Source organism: Suncus etruscus, chromosome 3 (assembly GCF_024139225.1).
Source record: "Suncus etruscus isolate mSunEtr1 chromosome 3, mSunEtr1.pri.cur, whole genome shotgun sequence".
Lineage (NCBI taxonomy): Eukaryota > Metazoa > Chordata > Mammalia > Eulipotyphla > Soricidae > Suncus > Suncus etruscus.
Window position 1 is genome coordinate 67,877,612 of NC_064850.1, and position 23,064 is coordinate 67,900,675.

The window sequence follows — 23,064 nt, forward strand, 5'->3', positions numbered from 1 at the left end:
AGGCTCATTTCTTAGATGAGCCCCAAAGGCTAGGAAATAAGATGGAAACTAACATTCCTTCTAGGCTGTGAACTTAGGGCCCAAGTCCTGTTTTGAAAACTAGGTGACAGTACAGACCTGCTAAGTACCTGCTGAGTGGAGGAATAGAGATGGCCAGACTTGAGTGGAACTTCTGGAAAAGCAGGGGCTTGCCCCAAATGGAGCTCTTGTATTCAGATTGGGACATCTTGTAAGGATGCCCAGACTCATGTATGAAAAGATCCACTTTTAAACAACTAGAGCCCCTCAGAGGGACTAGATTTCAGTAAGCAGAGGTTGTCATCAGACCCAACAGGGCAGGACATTGTGATAGAGGAATGTTTAGTTTCCTGGCTTCCCTCTAGTCCCTGGTGGAGCTCAGAGCTCATTTCTCAAGACAGGGAAATATGCTTGCACATAGGAAGTAGGTAGTAAGCATTCCAGAGGTGTACTTTCTTGAAAGGGAAGTCAAGTTCTTCTTCTCCTACTGCTTCTGAGTCCATGCTTCCTGTCTCAGTAAAGCTCACAGGGTTGGAGAAAGTGGCTGGCAGGGGACTGGCTTCTGCCAATTAGATGCCATGGGGCTCTCCAAAGAAAACCATTTAGAATAGCCAAAGTAGCTCAGGTTGGAAAAGTAACCTCAGTATCTGTGGACATGTGAGGAAATTGAATTGAAAAGCAAAAAAAAGGAAAATAAATAGGCAATGGGAGAAAAACAAAGAAACAAAACAAAAAATCAAAATAAAAAAATATGCATATAAGATGTAGGGTTTATTGACTCTTGGGCACGTTAAATTAGAGGGGTGAGATAGCTCCTGCCAGCTTTCTCTGAAGGTTGGGGTGTTGTTTGTGGTTTGGCAACATCTTCGAATTGCAGCTGTCTTGTCTGTGTCATCCAGAGTTTTCGGGACTGGGGTGAGGCAGCACGCTTTCTCCCTTGGCAAATGGTTCCCCTATCTCCAGCTTCATCTTTTCCATTGTTTTAAAAAACTTTTACAGGTTGATTTAAAGAATTTAAGACCACATGCTTCTTTTTGTCGATTTGTCAAGGCTTCAGCTAGATCTCTGGGGGATGGTTGGCAGTGGTGATTGGACTGGGGAGGATCTGAGGAAATCTGGAGATTCCACCTCCCCTCCTCTTCCCCATGCAGAACTGTCTTTCAGAATTGCTAGTGAGAACTTGAAACTGCTGTAGGGCTTGACACTTGTTTTCAGAACCCCTCCCCAGAAAGCCCAAGAGTTTGCAATTGACACAGAAATCAGGGGGAAAGGCCCAGAATCATCTTTGTCCCCACGTCAGAGAGGAGGCCGGTAAAATTATCTAAGGAATGCGTGTTCCCAAACTCCACCCCATCAATCCTTCCTGGAAGTTCTAAAGGGCAGCACCAAGAACCTGCCCCTCTTCTTGCCCCTCCTTCCTCCTCCTGGACTTCCCCTGCACTGGGGAGTCCACAGAGGAGGCATTCACATGGCCGATGTCAGTGCTCTGCTGTCCTGTCTGGGGTGACAGTGACCTCTGGATACTCAGAGTGTGGCCTGAAGGTTGGGGTCCAGGATGGTTTCTCGGTCTGGAGACTCAATATAATTGGCAGCTTCTTGAAGTTTCAGCAGCATGGCCATCTACGGAGGACCAAAAAAGATGAGTTAGTGAGGTACAAAGAGGTAAGTGGGTCTTGCATATTATCAACCTGGGTTCAATCACTGCATCCTATATGGTCCTTTGAGCACTTCTAGGATTGATTACTGAGCACAGGCAGAGCCGGGAGTAAGGGCTGAGCACTGCCAGGTGTGGCTCCTAAAAATCAAAATAAAAACAAACTAAACAATGAGTTAGTGAGAGCTAAGATTCTGTGTCCTTAGCGCATAGTATAGATTACTGCATATACTCGAATATAAGCCGAGTTTTTCAGGCACAAAATTTTGCCAGAGAAACCCAAACTCGGCTTATACTTGAGTCATACAGGTTATTTGATTCAGTGCAAGCACACCAAATCAAATGCATGTAGTCTCCAGTTGTCTTCTGCCATCTGCTGGAGGGGACGGTGCTTCAGCTCAGTCCACAAGTCAAGGCTGAGCTGAAGAGGGAGGCGGCTGAACTAAACTGTATGCCACTGAACTATTTGACCCACAACATTCTGCGCTTTGTATGAGACCGACAGCAGTGATGTCGGTATCTGCGAACTCAGTGATAATGATAATACCTATGCTGATACCCTCACATCAGATACAGCTGAAGCTGTTTGGACATACAGATGAGGAGGAAGAGGAATCAATTTTGAAGAATTTTAACCTTTGTGATTTAACTTGATTACCTGTTAAGCTAAGGTTTCTGCACTTTATTTAATTTTTTTTTTGTTGTTGTTTTTGGGCCACATCCGGCAGCGCTCTGGGGTTACTCCTGGCTCTATGTTCAGATATCACTTCTGGCAGGCTTGGGGACCATATGGGATGCCAGGATTCGAACCACCATCCTTCTGCAAGCAAGGCAAACATCCTACCTCCATGCTATCTCTCCAGCCCCCACTTTAAAATTTTAAAGTTATTGTTTTTAGTTTAGTTTTTTTTTTTAGTGATACATATTGAAAAACATTTAACTTACTGATTTCTTAATTACTGTAATTGTTTTGGGTATATATTTTTACTTTTGAAATTTACCAGTGGTTGCTCCGTTTTCCACCTTGGCTTATACTCGAGTCACCAAGTTTCCCCAGTTTTTAGGTTTTTTTTTTTTGGTTTTTGGGCCACACCCGGTTGACGCTCAGGGGTTACTCCTGGCTATGTGCTCAGAAATCGCCCCTGGCTTGGGGGGGACCATATGGGACGCCGGGGGATCGAACCACGGTCCTTCCTTGGCTAGCGCTTGCAAGGCAGACACCTTACCTCCAGCGCCACCTACCCGGCCCCAATTTTTAGGGTTAAATTAGGGAAAGGGTCGGCTTATACTTGAGTATATAGGTAAATACTTGGAAAAAAAGGTTGTAATGGGGCCCAAGTGAGCACAGTGGCAGAGTGTGGGTATTTGCCTTGCATGAGGCTGACCCAGGATAGACCTTGGTTCGATTCCCAGTGTCCATATGGTTCCCCCAAGTCAGGAGCGATATCTGAGCGCATGTCCAGGAGTAACCCCTGAGCATTACCGGTGTGGCCCCAAAATAAAAACAAAACAAAACAAAAGGTTCTAGGCCTGAACCAAAGTGTGAGATACAGTCGTCCAGTAGATGCTAGAAAGATCCAAAGGTATGGGGTGTTTTCTGTATATTTGTTTTAAGACAGTAAATTTCCAGGAAGGACCTGACTTTTTTTTTTCCCCCTAAAAGGGAGTGTTAGATAAAATAAGTCTGGTTCTTTTTTTTTTTTTGCTTTAGTTTTTGAGCCACACCTGGCTGTACTCAGGGGTTACTCCTGGCTCTGTGCTCAGAAGCCTGCTCCTGGAAGGCTTGGGGGACCATCTGGGATGCCAGGAATCAAACTGGGTCCTTCCTGTGTTGGCTTCATCCAAGGCAAACGCTCTACCCCTGTGCTATTGCTCTGGCCCTGAAACTTCTAGTCTATCTTCAGTTTGAAAGAATTCTGCGGCGGTGCATGGGAAAGTGGTGAGAATTACTTCTAGCCATTGGTAGTCATGTGCGTGTGCAGAGGTAGGGGGGAAGGACACTTGAGAGCTCGATGCGGCCTTTGCCTTCAAGGTGTTCATATTTCAGTAGAGGTCTCAGAATATGCAAAGTGCATCCCAAAATATCCTGCCATATAAAAATGTTGTTTGGTAATACATAATGTTTATTTTCAACAATGTCAATAATAATGCAGACAGAAAATAAATAAATGTATCAAGACTACAGTGCTCATGAGGCCTGAGAGAGCATAGACGGTAGGGTGTTTGCCTTGCATGCAGTCGACCTAAGTTCAATCACTGAATCTCATATAGTCCTCTGAGCTCACCAGGAGTGATTCCCGAGTGCAGAGCCAGGAGTAATCTCTGAGTACCACTGGGTGAGGCCACAAAACAAAGCAAAACAAAAATAGAATGGAAGGGAGTGGCCTAATGTATATCAAATACTGAATAGAAAAGACTTCGATGAATGGGTCACCCTGACCTAATTTTTTTGTTAGAGTAATTTTGGATTGTATCCCAGATATTTAAAATATTCTATTTTGAGTATATTTTAGAAGTGAAGTAGGATTTGGGCCGTAATACTCAGGACTATTCCCAACATGGTGCTTGGGGGATTATTGGAATAACATGCTTTGACTCTATTCAGGATAATTCTTTGCTGTTTGTCATTAATAGACTGGAAGTGCCTCTGGATTGGTTCCTTACTCTTATCTGTTTTCCAGCTATGGGGTTAGTCCTTCTCTTCTTAATAAAGAGCTTGGGTCACAGGGAGATCCTGTGATTTGGGTTCCATAACCCTGCCTGTGGTTTTGGTTTCCACAACTAGTCTATCTGACTGCTGGTATCTTTTGTGAATGAGCAGGAAGCTTGTAGTGGAAGTTTTCTGAACCTGTTTTATTTTTTTTCAACTTTGCATAGATTATTTCCTGTGTTTGCTTTCAGACCTGTGTTCCCTAATCCCTCAGATTGGGGCATAAAATTTCCACTTCAGGGGATCATGTGGTGGCAGGGACTGACCCCGGGTCACCCACATGAGCAACACATATTTTAGCCCTTGGCTTATCTCCCCAGCCCTTGGCTTTTTTGTTGTTGCTTTGTTTAGTTTTGAGGTTACAACTGGCAGTGCTCAGGTTTATTCCTGACTCTGTGCTCAGCAATCACTCTAGGTGGCCTAGAGTGGTCTAGGTCTAGGGGACCATATGAGTAGCCAGGAATCAAACCCAAGATGATCATGTGTAAGGCAAGTGCTCTACTCACTGCTGAGTTTCTAGATTCTGTTTTTTTGTTCTAGGTAGATATTACCTGCTTCTCACTAGTGTTTTTAGAAAATTCTTTTTCGGGGCCGAAGAGATAGCACAGCAATTAGGTGTTTGCCTTGCATGTGGCTGACTTGGGAGGAACCCATTTGATTCCCAGCATCCCATATGATTCCCCAGCCTGCCAGGGGTGATTTCTGAGTGCAGAGCCAGGAGTAACCCCTGAGCTCCACTGGGTGTGGACAAGAAACCAATCAATCAATCAATCAATCAATAAATAAAGGTTTAAAAAAAAAAGAATATTCTCTTTCAGGTTCAATCCCTAGCATCCCATAGAGCCCCTCAAGTACTCCCAGGAATGATTCCTGAATGAAGAGATATGACTGTTAAGTCCAGGGAGAAGGCTTGAAGCATTGGAGCAAAGGCTTTTTGTCAGCCAGAGCACTAGGTTTAACCCCTGGCACCAGTGGTTTCCCATGTACTGCAATGTGTCTTAGCAGGGGAGGTTGGGGTAGTCTCTGAGCACAGCTAGATGTGACCTTCCTCTTCCTCTTCCCCCAAAAAACCCAGATAACAAAATACAAATAAAAATGTTCACTGTAGGGCCCGGAGAGATAGCACAGTGGCATTTGCCTTGCAAGCAGCCGATCCAGGACCTAAGGTGGTTGGTTCGAATCCCGGTGTCCCATATGGTCCCCCGTGCCTGCCAGGAGCTATTTCTGAGCAGACAGCCAGGAGTAACCCCTGAGCATCGCCGGGTGTGGCCCAAAAACAAAACAAAACAAAAAATGTTCACTGTCAAAAAAAAAAAAGTTCACTGTCATTGGTTTACAGGGTGATGCTTTTGGTATGATAAACTTCAACAGAAACTTTTTTTTTTTTTTTTTTTAAAGAAACTAACTCTTAAAATTTCTTTCTTTGTCCACATAGTTGTCAGGGGTTACTCCTGGCTCTGAGCTCAGGATTATTCCTAGTGTGTCTGGAATGAAACCTGGGTCTGCCACATGCAAAACAAAATGCCCTACCCACTCCATTCTGCTCACTTTCCCTTCCTTTCCTCCTTTTTGTGGGTCACACTAGGCTGTGCGCAGGTCTTCCTCCTGGCTTTGCACTCAGGTAATACTCCTGGCAGTACTCGAAGAACCATATATAATGGTAAGGATAGAACCTAGGATAGTCAAAAGCAAAGCAAGCACCTTTTCTGCTGTACTATCATCTCTTCAGCTCCCAATTAAGTTTCTTTAAAACAAACAAAAGACTAAAGTGTAAGAATTTCAATTTGAAAAATAAAACTGTAAAGTCACAGGGCTTGTGCATGCAGAGTTTGAATATATCCTGTTTCAATATCCTTCCAAATGGTTTCATTCTCAGAGAGCTGCAGAGAACACACCTGCTTACATACCCCTACATGGGAGAGTGACTTTTTCATGCTCCATTCCATGTTTTTACTCCTAAAGGTCAGAGAAATATTGGTTTTCTCAGTCTTTTTACTGACCATTTACATTTCACCTGGTTATACACTTATTCCTATACCCTTCTACTGAAAGTTAGTACTTTAGCTATTAATCTTCTTTGGGCTCAGGCACTGCAAGCATTTCCTCTATGGTGTTTCCTCTCTCAGACTGTTTTCCACAAGTAACTGGAAATACACTACATGGATGTAGGCTTAAGGCTAACATCAGCATGTAAGTAGAGTGCCAAGTGCTCATGGGTCCTAATGCTGCTGGCATGTCAGGGAAATTCTGAGTGTTCATGGGTCCAACTGCTCTTCTTCTTTGCTTCTTCCCAGTTTCTATCTCGGATTTGCCCGAGAGGTGAGTCTTTTTTGCTAGAATCCATGTTGCCAGGAAATTTTATTTAGTTTAGGTAGATGGGCACCCCATCTCTGTCATCTAGGATTCTGACAGCCTCAGACCCTCACTGCTCTCACATTAGCTTAGAACTATTGATTTTTTTTTCTGCTCCCAGATGTATATTAATGCATGTATGAACTGTACTCTAGATTATCCTTCCTTCTACCACATAATGGTTTCTACTTACCAGAGGGTCTGAGTCTAAGGAACTTGGGGTGCTGTCTTTGACTGTCCTATCTTCAGGAGGAGATGCGATGCTATGAGGACCCACAGTGGGTGGGGGCAGGTGGTACAGCTTAGACTGGTCCTGTTGGGCTGATGGCCAGGGGAGAGTGTCCCGGACCCACTCCACAGGGTCCTCCCAAGCAGCCTTCTGTCCGTGGACCTGAAGAAGAGAGACATGATTAGGGTAGAAGATGCCAGCTGTGTCTTCTGGGCCTATCCCTCAGTGACGAGAACCTCCTTGAACATCAGGCCTCCAGGCCCTGAGTTCCAGGCAAGTTCCTCAGTGTTGTGAGTGTGAGTGACATATGGCAATAATCAGTATTTAGACTCTGCATTCAGGAATCATTCTTGGTGAGGCACAGAGGATCATATGAGGTGCCAGGGACTGCACCCAGGTCAGCTGCATGCAAAGCAAAACACCCTGCCTCCTATACTATATCCAGCATCACTTCTGAGTTTCTTTTTCTTTTCTTTTGGGGGTCACACCCGGCAGCGCTCAGGGGTTACTCCTGGCTCTATGCTCAGAAATCACTCTTGGCAGGCTCAGGGGACCATATGGGATGCCAGGATTTGAACTAATGACCTTCTGCATGAAAGGCAAACGCCTTACCTCCATGCTATCTCTCTGGCCCCTCTTTTCTTTATTTTAATAATTTCAGGCCATAACCAGTGGCGCTCAGGGGTTACTCCTGACTCTGTGTTCAGAAATCGCTGCTGGCAGGATCAGGGGACCATATGGGATGCTGGAAATCAAACGCAGGTCCGTCCCAGGTTGGCTGCTTGCAAGGCAAATGCTCTACCAATGCGCCATCACTCCAGCCCCACTTTTGAGTTTCTTTTTTTTGTGTGTGTGTGTGTGTGTGGTTTTTTTTTTTGGGTCACACCCGGCAGTGCTCAGGGGTTTCTCCTGGCTCCATGCTCAGAAATTGCTCCTGGCAGGCACGGGGACCATATGAGACGCCAGGATTCGAACCAATGACCTTCTGCATGAAAGGCAAACGTCTTACCTCCATGCTATTTCTCCGGCCCACTTTTGAGTTTCTTAACAAGAGAAATAAGTTGGTGCAAGACTGGGAAAACTATGTGGGGAGAACTTAGTTGATAATATTAAAATTTTACATGAGGAGCTGGAGCAGTGGCGCTAGCGGTAAGGTGCCTGCCTTGCAAGCACTAGCCTATATCGGACCGTGGTTCGATCACCCGGCATCCCATATGGTCTCCCAAACCAGTGAGCGCATAGTCTGGAGTAATCCCTGAGCTTCACCGGGTATGGCCCAAACAAACAAACAAACAAACAAAACAATTTAGCATGAATAAATAAATCACTTGACTAAATTTTACTTTTCTTTTCTTTTTTTTGGGGGGGGGGCCACACTCATTTGATGCTCAGGGTTACTCCTGGCTAAGCACTCAGAAATTGCCCCTGGCTTGGGGGGACGATATGGGATGCTGGGGGATAGAACCTCGGTCCTTCCTTGGCTAGCACTTGCAAGGCAGACACCTTACCTCTAGCGCCACCTTACCGACCTAAATTTTTTACTTTTCAAATTGGAAATTCTTTTTTTTTGTTTTGTTTTTGGTCACATCCGGCAGTAATCAGGGGTTACTCCTGGCTCTCTGCTTAGAAATCGCTCCTGGCAGGCTTGGGGGACCATATGGAATGTCGGGATTCAAACCACCGTCCTTCTGCATGCAAGGCAAACACTTTACCTCCATGCTATCTCTCCAGCCCCTCAAATTGGAAATTCTTGAATTGAATTTTTGGTTTTTGCTTTAGGACCATACATGCACATGATGGGGGACCCTTTTGTGTGGGAATCAAATTGGGGCTCCCACATGCACCCCAGCCCTTTGAGTCATTTCCTGGCTCATGCATCTCTCCAACCTCACTTTTTATAAAAAAAAAAAAATGTGTGTGGGTTGCACCCAGTGGTGCTCAAGGGGCTATACAGGACTGGAGATTAATGCTAGGCAAGTGTTTCACCTCTTCCTATCTCCCCCGACTGTGAAATATGTTAAAATCTTTTAAATTAGGAAATAACAATATCATATAATTAAATGAAGTGGCCAACAGAGACTATATTTTGGAATTTATGATTATATGAGAAAGTATCGATTACAAATTACATTAATAGGAAACACATGACAGACCAATGGAGTTCATTGTCAATGACATCACATTAACTTAAAAAATATTTTTACCTATTTTTTCTGGTTTGAGGGCAGAATGATAGGGGTATACCAAGCAGTACTTAGAAGCTATTCCTGGCTTTAAGCTCAAGGATCACTTCTGGTGATACTGAGGGACCAGTGGTTCTTGGGTTTGAAGTAGGGTTGAGTTGCCTGCAATGCAAGCATCTCAAATTCTACACACTCTTTGGCCCTTGGATATTTTATTTTGTTTTTAAAACAAACTTATCTTTAATCTTGTCTTCCTTTCTCTTGTTAAAATACATTAAGTGGGACCAGAGAGACAGCATGGAGGTAAGGCATTTGCCTTGCATTTCGAACAGTGGTTCAAATCCCGGCATCCCATATGGTCCCCCAAGCCTGCCAGGAGCGATTTCTGAGCATAGAGCCAGGAGTAATCCCTGAGCACTGCCGGGTGTGACCCCCCTCCCCCAAATACATTAACTTGTCTGAAGTAACCATATCTCATCCTGCAAGAATCAAACCCAAGGCTTCACACATGCACTGTGTATGTTTACCATTGAATCACAATCCCCAGCCCCTAAGTCATTTTGTTAGTCATTACTAAGTTTATTGTGATATGTCTCATTCTTTTTTTTTTTGGCCACACCTGGCATCGCTCAGGGGCTACTCCTGGCTCTCTGTTCAGAAATCGCTCCTGGAAGACACGGGGACTATATGGGATGCTGGAATTTGAATCACCATTGGTCCTAGGTCTACCACTTACAAGGCAAATGCCCTTCTGCTGTGCTTCTCTCCAGCCCCGTATGTCTCATTTTTAGCTCAGTTATTTCTCTACTTGCTCTATTCTCTGTGAATGCCTTGAGACAAGAGACTGTGGCCCTAGATCTAGGGGTTGAGGAGCTGTTTGATGAAGGGCATCTGAAATGGCGTTGGGTCCAATCTCTCCAGACCTCACTCGCTGATGAAAAGCACTTTACTACCTCAGTGGATCCATGTCTAGCATCAAGAAATGGGACTGATGGTGGAAGATTGAGCAGATCAGAGTTGGGGCTCACCTTAATGCCATCCTTGGCTCCTTCCTGTAGGTAGGGAATGATGGAGTTGTTCCACAGGTCAATGAACCAGGTCCGGAAGTCATCAATGCCAATGGGACAGGACAGGAAGAAGCAAGGACCTAGTGGAAAGAATGGGGCCATTCAGAAAGAGGCCAAAAACCAAGATGGCCTTAGTCAGTTGCCTCTTTGCTGCTCCTTAGTTGTTTTATGTATCAGGCCTGAACCTCATAGCTTGGAGGCTGGTAAGTACATGCTTTGCCCTTCTTATCTGTTTCCTAAGGAGGCAGAAGTGTCTGAGGAGGAAAGGAATGAGGGAAATATTGTGCTGGGTTACAATGGGACTAGAAAAGGGTTGAGATAGATGATTTCTCTCACAAATGCTTTATAGAGATGTAAGATGAGGGAGCAGGGGAAGCTTTGTAATTCCCTCCCATATACTTTCCTGCCTCTCCTCATTAACTTTCAGGAAAACTGAGCCAAGGGTGAAAGGATGCTGATGGTAGGAATGACTTAAATGTGCGGGGAAGAAAATGACCTACTAAGTGCACTGGGAATGTTTAGGAAGCAGCTGAAGTGTTCTAAGTCAAAGACCACAAGATGTACAGCTCACTCCAGGTTGATGCTGCCTCACAGAAAAGGGCAGGGCAGGGGCTGGAGCAATAGCATAGTGGGTGAGATGTTTGCCTTGCATACGGCAAACCTGGGTTGGATCCCCATATGATACTCTGAACCCATAAGGAGTAATTCCTGAGTGCAGAGCCAGGAGTACCCCTGAGCACCACTGAGCATGTTCCCCCTCCCAAAAAATACAAATAAAGAAGAGGGCAGCCGCCTTGAGCCTGACAGGGAAGCTGAGACCCAGTACCAATGAGGAAGTCAGAGGTGCTGTGCTTCTCCAGGAAGGTGTGGAGATGGTACCACAACTTGGGCACCCAGTCGAGCACCCGAAGCAGCTCTTCCTTGTTAGCATTGATGTCACTGTCTGACTCCACCAGCTTCCTCCTCAGGTACCGGACCAGGAAGCCATTGGCTGGCTCCACATTGTTGGAGAAAGTCAGCATTCTGCAGCCGGGTGGGGGAGCAGAGGGTCAGCATGAACCTGGGGAGACCAGCGGGTCCCTCCCTCCGACTCTTGCTGATGCCTATTCTGTCTCTTCTTAAGTAAAAGGTGATCAACTGAGTTCAGGGCACCAGCTCTGGGCAGGCAATACTGATTCTCAAATCTGTATTCTCTGCAGATAACCCAATGCTGACAATGACCCAGATGAAGGGATGTGGGAGCAGAAACCGCATTATAGCAACTCCATGGCATCTCTGCAGATTCCACTCCTCCCCTCTTCCTGACCCACTTCTACCACACTGTGCAATGCAAACACCACTGTTCTCTTCCCCCTCAGGCGGTGCTCTGGTGCCATCTCCTAGCTCCTGCTTTCTACTGCCCCCTTGGGGTTAACCTCAAGATTTCAGACATTCACCAGTTCTTTGTCCTTACCTGAAACTTAAGTGCAAGCCATGATTGGGTGTCATTTTTACAGGCTGGTTAGTGGTGCCTATAATATAAGGGCTATGGGAAGAAAAAGAGAAAACAGGTTCATTTGGACTCACCTCAATACCTCTCTCTACTCATATACCCACTGGAAAGATTGTAGGTTGGAGCAGCCCAGCTTTCCTCCCCTGCCCTAACTTTAAGTGCTAGGGCCTCAACTCTGGCTTACCATTTGTGGTACTTGCAGGTGAGGGCCCCGTTGACCAACTCACTGATGGAGCCTGCTTCGCTCAGGTCATCCAGAAGGATCACCAGGGGCACATCACCGATCCCCGTTTCTCGATCTATCTGGTTGGCCAGGTTGGAGAGATACAGCTGCAGGTCCTGGAGGAGGGGACAGGTATGGGTCAGCAATGAAGGGTTGGTATTATTTCTACACTTCCCCTTGGGGTCTGGTTTGGTTGGTTGGTTTGGGTCAGCCCTGGTAGTGTTCAGCTGCTACTCCTGGGACTTGGTTCTTGTTGGAAACACTTATACATCTACTTGTAGAAGCTGATGACCAGAAACCCCTGAGAAACTTGGCTCCCAAAGATCTGAAGCCCTTCAAGCAGTGTCATCTCCAAAGATAGAAAACATATGCTATTTGCTAAATAGATTGTCACGGGTTGGGTATCATAAACCCCAACAGACAGGTACTCTTAACTGAAGAGAATAAAGTGTTAGGTTGTTGCTCAAGAACCACCAGGACCTGCCCAATAGCATCATATTGCAACATTCAGCACGTGAAATGCAACATTCATGCAACAATTTAATTCTGAATGTTTCTTCTTGGATAGTCCAATATCTTAGCCACAGGAAGATATGATGGGGAATGGGGACAGTGAAGAGGCAGGTAGGGACTGTCAGAGAGGGAAGCAGAAATGGAGAATCCAGGGTTAGACACCCTCTAGGACAATGAAAAAAGCTTCGGACTCAAGGGAACAAGTGGAGATGGGAAAGGAGAGTCTGGAAGTAAACTGGGGGCAGGGGAGAAGCTAGAAATGTAGGTGAGAGGGAGGGGGATAAGAATATGAAGGGAGGAGAGAGCACAAGGGAGCCCAGGAAAGGGGCTAGGAGTGTCAGGCAGGACCTTGCAGGACTGCTGGTGCATGTTGAAGGTGCTGACGATGCCCTCTGTAACCTCACGGCCTGAGCGCTCTACCAGGTACTCAGCCAAGCGATTGGTCAGGTAGGTCTTGCCCGTGCCGCTGGGGCCCGAGAGGACGAGGCGCCGGTGCTTGAGCAGGAGGCTGATATAGTGCTGCATCATAGGCTTGGGGATGAGCGTCTCGAACACCAGGCTGTCCACACACTTCTCCTTCAGACCTGCACCATCCCAAAACATGAATCTTGCTGGGCCCCAAAGAAGCCTCACAGGGACCTAATTAAGGTGCTTACACAAAACACTTGGAGCCACTGGCTAGGTGTTCTGTGGTGGCACTCGGGACCATGAAGTGGTTGGGATATCAAACCAGCCTTCCCACACACAAAATTCGCACCCAGGCCAGGGTCTTAAGATCTCTCCTGACCCTTCCCTCTTCTTCTGAGGTCAATCTTTTTTGATTTCTTGTTTTCAGTGGGGAAGCATTTAGGTCACACTCACTGATGCTCAGAGCTTACTCTTGGTCTCTGTGCTCCGGGATCACTCTTGGCATAGCTAGAGGGACCATATATAATGCTGGGGAATGAACTGGGAATAGCCCCAGGCATGGCAAGCACATTATCCTCTGTACTGTCTCTGGCCCTAGAAAACTAGATCTTTAGGGACAGGCAAGATCCACAGTTACTAAGTGTAGAGGAACCCAAGCTTGGAAAACATTTCCCGAGAATCTACATCCCCGGTTACACAGGTAGGTGCCACTCATCTACTTTGACTTCATTAATTTTTTTGTTAGCTTTTGTTTTGGGGGGATTTAGGCAAAACCGAACAGTGTCCAGGTGTTACTCCTGGCTCTGTGCTCAGAAATTACTCCTGGGGGCCGGAGAGATAACATGGAAGTAGGGCATTTGCCTTGCATGCAGAAGGATGGTGGTTTGAATCCTGGCATCCCATATGATCCCCCGAGCCTGCCAGTAGTGATTTCTGAGCTAGAGCCAGGAGTAATGCCTGAGCACTACTGGGTGTAACCCCCCCCCAAAAAAACCATAAATAAATAAATAAATAAATAAACAAATAAATAAATAAATAAATAAAATAAAATAAAAGGGATTACTCCTGGTAGGCTTAGGGGACCATATGGGATACCTGAGATTGAACTTGGGTCAGCTGTGTGCAAGGTAAACACCCTACCTACTGTGTTATCACTCGGTCCCCTGTTTATTTTTGTTTTGGGGCCACACACCACAGTACTCAGGAGTTACTCCTGGCTCTGTACTCAGGAATTATTCCTGGAGTGCCTGGGAAGACCATATGGGATGTCCAGGATCAAACATGTGTTATCCTTGTAGAAGGCAAGCACCCTCCCTGCTGTGCTATCGCTCTGGCCTGTGACCCCATTTCTTAGCACAGACACCTCCCCACCATCATTTTGTAATCGATGCTTGTGAACTGAAGGTGCAACAATGCTCCCCTCCTGCACCAACCTGGCTACTTCTCTTTTTGAGACCAAGACTGACCTTTAAGGGAGACGGAGATGTTATTGACCCCTCGGCGGCAGGGAGGAAGCTCAGGGGGCTCTGCGTCCAACACCCGTTTCACGTGGCTGAGGCTGTATCCGTGGATGGACTCAGTGCTCAGGCCCAGGGTGGAGGCTGGGTCCATCTTCGAAATATAGTCCTGCCCCAAGAGAAAGGGAGATCAAGGAAGCTGGCACAGAGCCCTGAAAAGTGACATTGGAGGCAGGAAAGGCAACTGGGACCAGATCTGCTGGACAGCCAGGGCAATTGTTCCTGTTCTTGAAGAATCAAAGAGGGGCAAACCCAAGGTGGGGGCTCAGCTCTGGACACCAGGGCAGAACCTTTACCTTGAACACCTGAAAAACGGAGTCATCCAGCGTCTTCCAGTCTACCTTCCCGCTGACCTTGCTGCAACCCAGAAAGAACTCCTGCTGCTTCAGGTCCTGTAAGCCAAGCAGAGGGAAACATGGGTTCCCCATGTCAGTGGTGCCTGGAGGCAGAGGTCCTCAAAGGCCTTGGAGGAGGACATGGGTCTAGGGTTTTATTAACTGGAAGTGGCAGTGCCACTGTTTCTCAGAAGTTCCTTACCCCCTTGATGATGTGCTGTGGGGGCATCCGCACCACCACCCGGAGAACCACCTCTTCCTTCAAACCACACGTGCTGATGCCATCCATGGGGGAGAGGTCTGTGGGCACAAGGGCTTGCTTTGGTCTTGTTGGTTTGTTTGGGCCTTTAGTGCCCAGGACTTACTCCTGGCTGTGCTCAGGGTCACTCCGGGTAGGACTTAGAGGACTATCTGGGATGCTGGAGATTGAGCCTGGGTCAGCAGACCCGACTTTCCTATTCTGTTTTGGTTGGTTTTGGGCCACATCCAGCAGACTAAGGGCTTAGTTCTGGGAATTCTAAAGAGACCATATGGGGTGGATTAAAGCCAGGCTAGCTGTGTGCAAGGCAAGCATCCTGTAGGCAGGCAGGAGCCCCAGGTTCCATCTCTCTGGGTGCCACACTGCAGGAAGTGATCCCTGATATTGCTGGGTGTGGCCCCTCCCACTGCCCCCTGAAAGTATTTAAGACTATAGGATTAAGAAGCACGGCAGGGTGGCATGACACAGTTGGGTCCAGCAAGGATTAGGCCCTTTCCCACTGCCCACCTAGTGTGGCTCATCTCATCTCCCATGCATGTACCTGTGTCTGTGAGGCTAGGGCTGAAGGAGTGGGTGAGTGCAAGGCCCAGGGAGCGGCGTGGGGATGACAGTGCAGATGACCCAGGGACCTGCCCTGGAGTGGAGCCCGAAGAAGGGCCTGGGGCAACCTTCAGCCGGTCATTCTCTGCCTTCAGCAGGTCCACCTCCAGCTGTGGGCAAAGACGGTGTGAGGTGGGTGGGTGGGCTCCAGATTGGGCCCTGCACCCAGCACCATTCCCAGCTGACCTGCATATTGTGCATGGTCTCACGCAGTTGGTCTAGCTGGTGGGCTGAGTTGAGGGCTTCCAGGCGGATGTCCGTCAGCTTCATCTCCTTCTCCCACAGCTCTGAACGCAGCTCTGACACCTCCTTCTTCTCAGGCTCCTCTTCCTCGTTGGCTTGGAATAGCCGTGTATGGGGGGCTGGGTTAGCAGGGGCGCTGGCACAAAGGAAAAGTCTCTCAGGCCAGGTGATATGGAACTTGGTGATGCTGAAGGCTGAAGGCTGCAACTGAAGGTATCCTGGGCTCCTACCCAACGGGCACTGAGGGACAGGCCTATCTGTTGGTCTCATAAGCCCAAGAAATGATCTTAGATGGTCTCTCTCTCTCTCTCTCTCTCTCTCTCTCTCTCTCTCTCTCTCTCTCCCTCTTTCTCACCCCCCTCTATCCCTCTCTCTCTCTCTCTCCCCCTCTTTCTCACCCCCCTCTATCCCTCTCTCTCTCTCATTCTCTCTCTCTCTCTCCTCTCTCTCTCCCCCTCTTTCTCACCCCTCTCTATCCCTCTCTCTCTCATTCTCTCTCTCTCTCTCTCTCTCTCTCTCTCTCTCTCTCTCTCTCTCTCCCTCTTTCTCACCCCCCTCTATCCCCTCCCTGCTTTTGGGTCACACCTGTCACACATATTATATATCACATATGTCGCACATATTAGGGCTTACTCCTGGCTCTCTACTCAGGGGGCGCTTAAGGGACCATATATGATGTGATGCCAGAAATTCAACTCAAGTCTCCTTACAAAATCCATACTTAGCCCATGGAGCCATTTCCCTGGCTTGTTTGGCCCAGGGTTCTTTTCTTTTGTTTCTGGGCCACACCCAGCAGTGCTCAGGTTTACTCCTGGCTCTGCACTCAGGAATCATGCGTGGTGGGCTCAATGGACCATATAGGGTGCAGAGGATTGAACTTGTGTCGGGCACGTGCAAGACAAGGGTCCCCCTGCTGTCCTCTCACTCCCTTCCTGAGGGTTCTTTTGGACTCAGTCTCAACTAACTAGAAGCTGCCACTGAGCCCAGGCTGGATAGCTGACAGCAAAGAGCACTTACTCAGTTGCATCGACACCCACGGAGGACGAGTTGGAGGACTTGATGGAGGGTGAGGCTGTCTCGGTGGAGCCATGCTGGAGCTTGGGGGAGGAAGGGGCTGAGGAGTCAGGTGTGGCAATCTCTTCAATGTCCGAGTAGGAGGAAGCTGACTTGGGTCCCTTTTTGATGCTGAAGGCTTTGTTGAAGGAACTTCGAAGCTAGGAAGAAGCAGAGGCAAGAGAGAGATGTCGAGGGGCCATGAGCTGGCAATCTCTGGGACGGAGGCAAGGGGCAGGGTTCTGCGTGCTTTCCGATATCTCCTGCCATAAGGCCTCAGGCACTACAGACCTAAAACTGCCTCCGAATTAGGGTGAGGATTATATTCTGGCTTACTGCTGTGGGGACTTTGGGATCTGCTCTGTCCCATGAGAAATGAAGTCCAGAGCGAGATAGAGAGAAGGCCTTTAGCAGCCCCTGCCCAGCTTTCCTGGTATCCTCTCAGTAGTAGGCCGACCTTATTTTCTCCAGCAGACTAGAAACAGCTTGTCTTGAGCCAAGCTCACAGTTCAGGATCTGATGGAGCTGACCAGACTTGATTCTCTCTGGCCAATGGCAATCAAGAAGGTGACACTAGAGGTTATCTGAAGTGGCTCTTAGTTTTGGCATAAGCTAGCATCCAGGTGTGAGTCCTTCTACCCCCACATTTTAGGATAAGGGACCTGGCCCAGGCCTTCTTGAGGACCAGCTAGTCAGTTGACCGCAGCTTGTGTGCTGAGGTATGGAGCGCCCTGGGTGTTAGGGATGTGAGCAAACCAGGACTATTCCCACCCGCTCCATGCATCCATACAACATGCACACACGCACAGGGACACAGACATGGATGACAGCCAAAGACAGCGAGGAAAGGAGGTTCAAGGCAACAGGGGGCAAAGGCGAGCTGGACACTGGGGAGTGAGAGGAAGGAGTCCCTGAGTGCCTGGGTCCAGGAAGGCTGGTGCTGATGGGTCACACGACGGTGACTGATGTGGCTCAGAGAGTGGAGTGAACTCCACTCAGGGGCCGAGACTGTGTGGGGACAAGCTGTCATTAGGCAGTCAGGTCTCAAGGTAAATTCAGAGCTTCTGGTGGGATTTGCCCTGATTCTCATGAGTTTCACAAGAGGTTGTAACTGAAGAAAAATACAAGATGATTCCCTGCCACCTTTCTCAATTCAACTCACTGATACCATCATTTCCTGGAAGGGTGTGTGTGACTGTATGAGAGTGTGTTTGTGTGTGGGTATGATTTATTCATGGGCAGGAAGAGATCCTGTGTCTATTAAGGGGTGTGTGTTTGTCTACAAGTATGTGTGAGTGAGTGTGTGTGTGTGTGTGTATTTTGTACATGCATTCTGGCAAAATGGATTCAGGAAGCAATAGGAAATTTACCTTTATGGGGATGGGTGAGGCTCACATCTAAAGTGCTTGGGGTACCATGCGGTGTCAGGGATGGAACCTGGCCCTGTCACATGCAAAAGCATGTGCTCTGGGATGTGAAGGCTATCTGGCTGTGACAGTCACCCCACTGACCACTTAGCTGATCTGGCAGCCATGCAGGGCACCCCCTCTTCCCTCATTACTCTATGTGCAACCTTTCTGAAGCTGTGTGGTCACTCAGAGTCTTCCCCCAACACACCTGAAAGAACACTAGTGTTCCTCTGTTCAAGGTACACACACAAGTGGTTATGCTCCCCTGCTGATACTTCCAAAACAGGTTCTCAAAAGACTCACTCCTTTGGGTGTGTGCCTAGCTAGAAATACAATTCTCTTTTTTGGGGGGTGGTGGTGGTGTTGGGACACACAACTAGCTGTGCTCAGTGTTTATTCCTGGCCCTACACTCAGAAATCCCTCCTGGCCTTGCTTGGGGAGGCCGAGGATTAGACCTGGATCAATCATGTGCAGGACAAGTACCCTCCCCACTGAACTATCTCTCTCATGCCTGGACTTCCTTTTTAAATAGCATTTACAGTATAGTGAGAATACACTCCAGAGACGATAACTTGAAGAAATAGCTCAGTGCTTCCATGGGACTGACTGTCCCACCTGGAGTTCTATACATTTTGGTCTAACCCTGAGCATCTGCTGACTGGATGAAGCCTGGGAGCATCTGGGAAGTTACAGGACTTGTGTGCAATATTCTTTCCTGGTCGTTGCATAATTCTGCAGGACGCCTGGGGGCTGAGACCACAGATCTTACTTCTACTTCCTTCCCAAGCCCCAAGGAGAAGATCTCATTATGTCTGTGGTGTAGGAAGATCCTGATTTCCCTGTGTGCTGGGACAATGCTCTGATCCCTAACATGTCAGAAAGACATGTTCCTCACTATTACCCCTAGGGCACCAGGCTGAGCTCAGGCTGACCAAGCCACTGGCAACAGTGGTTAAGATAATGCTCATTCAGAGGTTCGCACATGTAAGGCTTCCAGAGTTGCTGCAATGTGAGGTGTTCACTTAGGTTGCATCACAGACTAGTTTTGTCATGGGGAGACTCTGAGGCACAGATCAGGATGCTGTCTGGTGTCCTGCTATGGCCCCCAAACAGACCACCCCTTTGCTCACATAGGGCCACTGTGGATGGACCATGCAGTGGAGTGAGATAGAAGCTGGGGAGGAGGGGTTTTATGGTTAGTGTTATGAGTGGTCATTCTCTTTTGATGGGGAAGGAGTTGCTCTGGAAATGGGGAAGGTATGGCAAAGGGAAAGAGAAAATAAGGGGAGAGGAACTGGGTGTCTTACCTCATAGACCTGGAAAAAAATAGGGATTTGAAGTCAGCAGTTTGAAGGGAAGGGGGAAAAAAAAAGAAGCAACACTTAATCACTCAATGCACACAGTGGAGCTTTGCACTACATTAGGGCCTGCAGGCCAGGGACTGTGAAGGTCCCACATAGACTGGAAGTTCCTGGTGTCATGGACCTGCCAGAAGAATCTCCAAAAGGTCACCCAGAGCCTATTCAGGAGTCACAAGGGAGGGGAGGAGCCAACCATGACCACTGGACTTTATAGGCAATACAGCACATCTTTGGATGCTCTCAGGAAAGACACCAAGACTTTTCCAGAAGAAGGAAGACAGGAGATCCAGAGCATCTCAAGTGAATGGCTTTGCTCCTAACTCCTCTCTCCCTTACAGAATGTGAGCATGAGACAATGTTCCCTCTCCGTTATTTTTTCCATGCCCTTCTGTTACCTGATCCAATGTGTCATGAGCCTGAGGGAAGGAGGTGGGATGAGGGTTGAGGGTGGGCCTAGGGATGAGCAGGGATGACAGAGAAGAAACTTCATGACTGTTCTGGGAAGCCTCAGGCAGGTTTGTCTTGTCCAGTCACAGGACTCTAGCTCAGTGACCCCGAAATGATCCAATGTGCCACCCAAGCACTCTAGTGTTCCCTCTCCACAAACAATTACCTACCCAACTCTTCTTTTTCTTTTTCTTTGCATCAGCATCCTTGCTGCTGCCAATGCTGGAATGGCTGGTGATGCTGTTGAGGCTTGAGATGCTGTCTGAGGAGTTCTGTCTCTTGATCCGAAGTTCTAGTGGGTCAAGTTCAAGTGGAAAGAACATAGTGAGATCAGAGTCAACATCAGGCTTGCTAGAGACCCACAATCTAAATCTTTCTTTTAAAAAAATTTTTGTTTGTTTTTTGGGGCCACACCTGATGATGCTCAGGAGTTACTCCTGGCTATGCGCTCAGAAATTGTTCCTGGCTTGGGGGACCATATGGGACACTGAGGGATCGAACCACAGGCTGTCCTAGGCTAGCACCAGCAAGGCAGATGCCTTACCACTCTGCATCACCGCTCTGGCCCCTAAAAAATGTTTTGTTTTGGTTTTGAAGGCCACACCAGCACTTTCTTTTTTTTTTTTTTTTTTTTTTTTTTGTGGTTTTTGGGTCACACCCGGCAGTGCTCAGGGGTTATTCCTGGCTCCAGGCTCAGAAGTTGCTCCTGGCAGGCACGGGAGGACCATATATGGGACGCCGGGATTCGAACCGATGACCTCCTGCATGAGAGGCAAACGCCTTACCTCCATGCTATCTCTCCGGCCCCCACACCAGCACTTTCTATTTAAGAGTGACCAGTGGCAGGGCTGGCTATGTGGTGCCAGGATCAAACTGGGGTTGATCTCACGCAAGTTCTATATCCTAGCCCATCTCACCGGCCCTACATTCTTCATTCATCCACCAAATATCTATTAAGTGTTCATTGTTTTGACATATAAACTAAAGATAAGAAATGACTAAGAGGGGCCGGAGAGATAGCACAGCGGTATTTGCCTCGCAAGCAGCTGAGCCAGGACCTAAGGTAGTTGGTTAGAATCCTGGCGTCCCATATGGTCCCCAGTGCCTGCCTGGAGCGATTCTGAGCAGAGAGCCAGAAGTAACTAACCCCTGAGCGCCACTGAGTGTGGTCCAAAACAACCAAAAAAAAAAAAAAAGAAAGAAAGAAAGACAGACAGAAAGAAAGAAACGACTAAGAAATAATCCTTGTTCTCAAGAGTTCTCAGCATGGGGTGGGAAACAGCAGTGGTAGAAAGCATAACGTGGCTGGAATAGGTTTGAGAAGAAAACAAAGTCTGGTCTTTTCTAGTCTGGTGGAACCACCAAGATACCGTTTTTCTTTCTTTAGCTTGGGGCTTAGGTGGATGGAGGAAAGACACAGTTCAGTGCCAGGGCTTCTTACATGCAAAACCTGTGAGGAGCCAGACCTCTGAGTAACTCTCTAGCCCCAGCCTAACATCTTCCATGATTTTCTTTTTTTTTTCTTTTTTTTTTTTTTTTGGTTTTTGGGCCACACCCGGTGATGCTCAGGGGTTACTCCTGGCTATGTGCTCAGAAGTCGCTCCTGGCTTGGGGGACCATATGGGATGCCGGGGGATCGAACCGCGGTCCGTCCAAGGCTAGCGCAGGTAAGGCAGGCACCTTACCTCTAGCGCCACCGCCCGGCCCCTATTTTCTTAGCAATACTTAGTGGCTTAGTAAGTCAAGACCATGTATAACTAGCCACATACCCTGCATTTAAGATGTGGGGGCATTCATGTGCTTAGCTTACTTACTGGCATGCCAGCTTTTCAACTCTTTGGAAAGGTTTGTAATGTCACCATAAATAAATAGCTAAATAAAAAGGACACATTTTTCAGGGCTGGGGAGATTTGCTTAGTATGTAGCCGGCCCAAAATTGAGCCCTGGCACCCCACATGGTACCCCAAATCTGCCAGCAGAATGATCCTGAGCATGGATGAGGTATAAGCCTTGACCACTGCCAGGTATGGTCCAAACTCTAAAAAGAAAAACACATTCCCGAGGCCAGAAAATAAAGGGTACAAGAGTGAGGGCACATGCTTTGCATGTGCAAGAACTGGTTGGAACCCCAGTAGGACATGTGCCTCCTCTGAATATCAACAGGTCCCCATGCACCACAATTCAGAGTCCTGGTGGCCACTAAACACCACCAAGATGGGCCTGGAAATCCCATCACTGTTGGCTTGAGCATCACCAAGTCAGGCCTGAGCACTCAACTACAGTGCCTGAAGTAGAGAGAATACTGGGACTTGCTCTCAGGAACAACATGTAGGAACCTCTCTCCTACTTTCCCACAGGAAAGCAGAGAAGGGGATTTGTGCTGCTTGAAAAGGCAGAGTTCAGTCCTGGCACCACATGGTTCTCTGAGCTGGAAGGAATGATCCCTAAGCACTGTTAGGTGGCTGCAAAGAAACCTCCAAACCAAAGAAATTCTTCCCAAGGGAATATTGGAAGGAGTGTTAAAGAACGTGGATTGAAAAGTTTGTACAGAAAGAGGCTTTGCTCTAAGGAAGGAAGGTACATCCCTCAGGGATGCAGCAGGAGGAAGGGATCTCAGGCTAAACCAGAGGGAGCCCTGTACCTCTTTGCTGGGTGTGGCCAGCTCAGACCCAAAGCAAGAACATATAATAAAACTAGTCAGCACCTTTCTTTTTCTTTTTTTCTTGCTTTTCTTTTTTTGTGGAGAGGCCACACCTGGTGATACTAAGGGATTACTCATGGCTCTGCACTCAGATATTATGCCTGGCAGGCTTGGGGCACCATATGTGATTCCAGGGATCAAATCAGGGTTGGCTGCATGCAAGGCAAATACCTTATCTGCTGTACTATTGCTCAAGCCCACCTCCCCCCGTTTTATTTTGAAACAGTCACAAATCACAGGACACTACAGAGAACTGTACAAAGAGTTCTGAGTGTCTATCACCTCATCT

At 47.7% G+C, this 23,064-nt stretch overlaps 1 protein-coding gene across 1 annotated transcript in view; it reads right to left on the minus strand.

Moving 5' to 3' along the window:
- Nucleotides 1-770: 770 nt before the first annotated feature.
- The window catches only part of NAV1 (neuron navigator 1), a 171,356-nt gene continuing 149,062 nt past the window's right edge, over nucleotides 771-23,064 (minus strand). Inside the window, exons 17-30 of the mRNA XM_049770698.1 lie at nucleotides 20,245-20,366; nucleotides 16,821-17,017; nucleotides 15,747-15,939; nucleotides 15,502-15,670; nucleotides 14,904-15,001; nucleotides 14,663-14,758; nucleotides 14,316-14,475; nucleotides 12,790-13,025; nucleotides 11,890-12,044; nucleotides 11,667-11,738; nucleotides 11,040-11,236; nucleotides 10,175-10,293; nucleotides 6,928-7,125; nucleotides 771-1,638 (exon numbers count right to left, since the gene is read on the minus strand). Coding sequence (XP_049626655.1) covers nucleotides 1,543-1,638; nucleotides 6,928-7,125; nucleotides 10,175-10,293; nucleotides 11,040-11,236; nucleotides 11,667-11,738; nucleotides 11,890-12,044; nucleotides 12,790-13,025; nucleotides 14,316-14,475; nucleotides 14,663-14,758; nucleotides 14,904-15,001; nucleotides 15,502-15,670; nucleotides 15,747-15,939; nucleotides 16,821-17,017; nucleotides 20,245-20,366 — 2,108 coding nt within the window. The 3' untranslated portion in view covers nucleotides 771-1,542. The remainder of the gene's footprint in view (nucleotides 1,639-6,927; nucleotides 7,126-10,174; nucleotides 10,294-11,039; nucleotides 11,237-11,666; nucleotides 11,739-11,889; nucleotides 12,045-12,789; nucleotides 13,026-14,315; nucleotides 14,476-14,662; nucleotides 14,759-14,903; nucleotides 15,002-15,501; nucleotides 15,671-15,746; nucleotides 15,940-16,820; nucleotides 17,018-20,244; nucleotides 20,367-23,064) is intronic.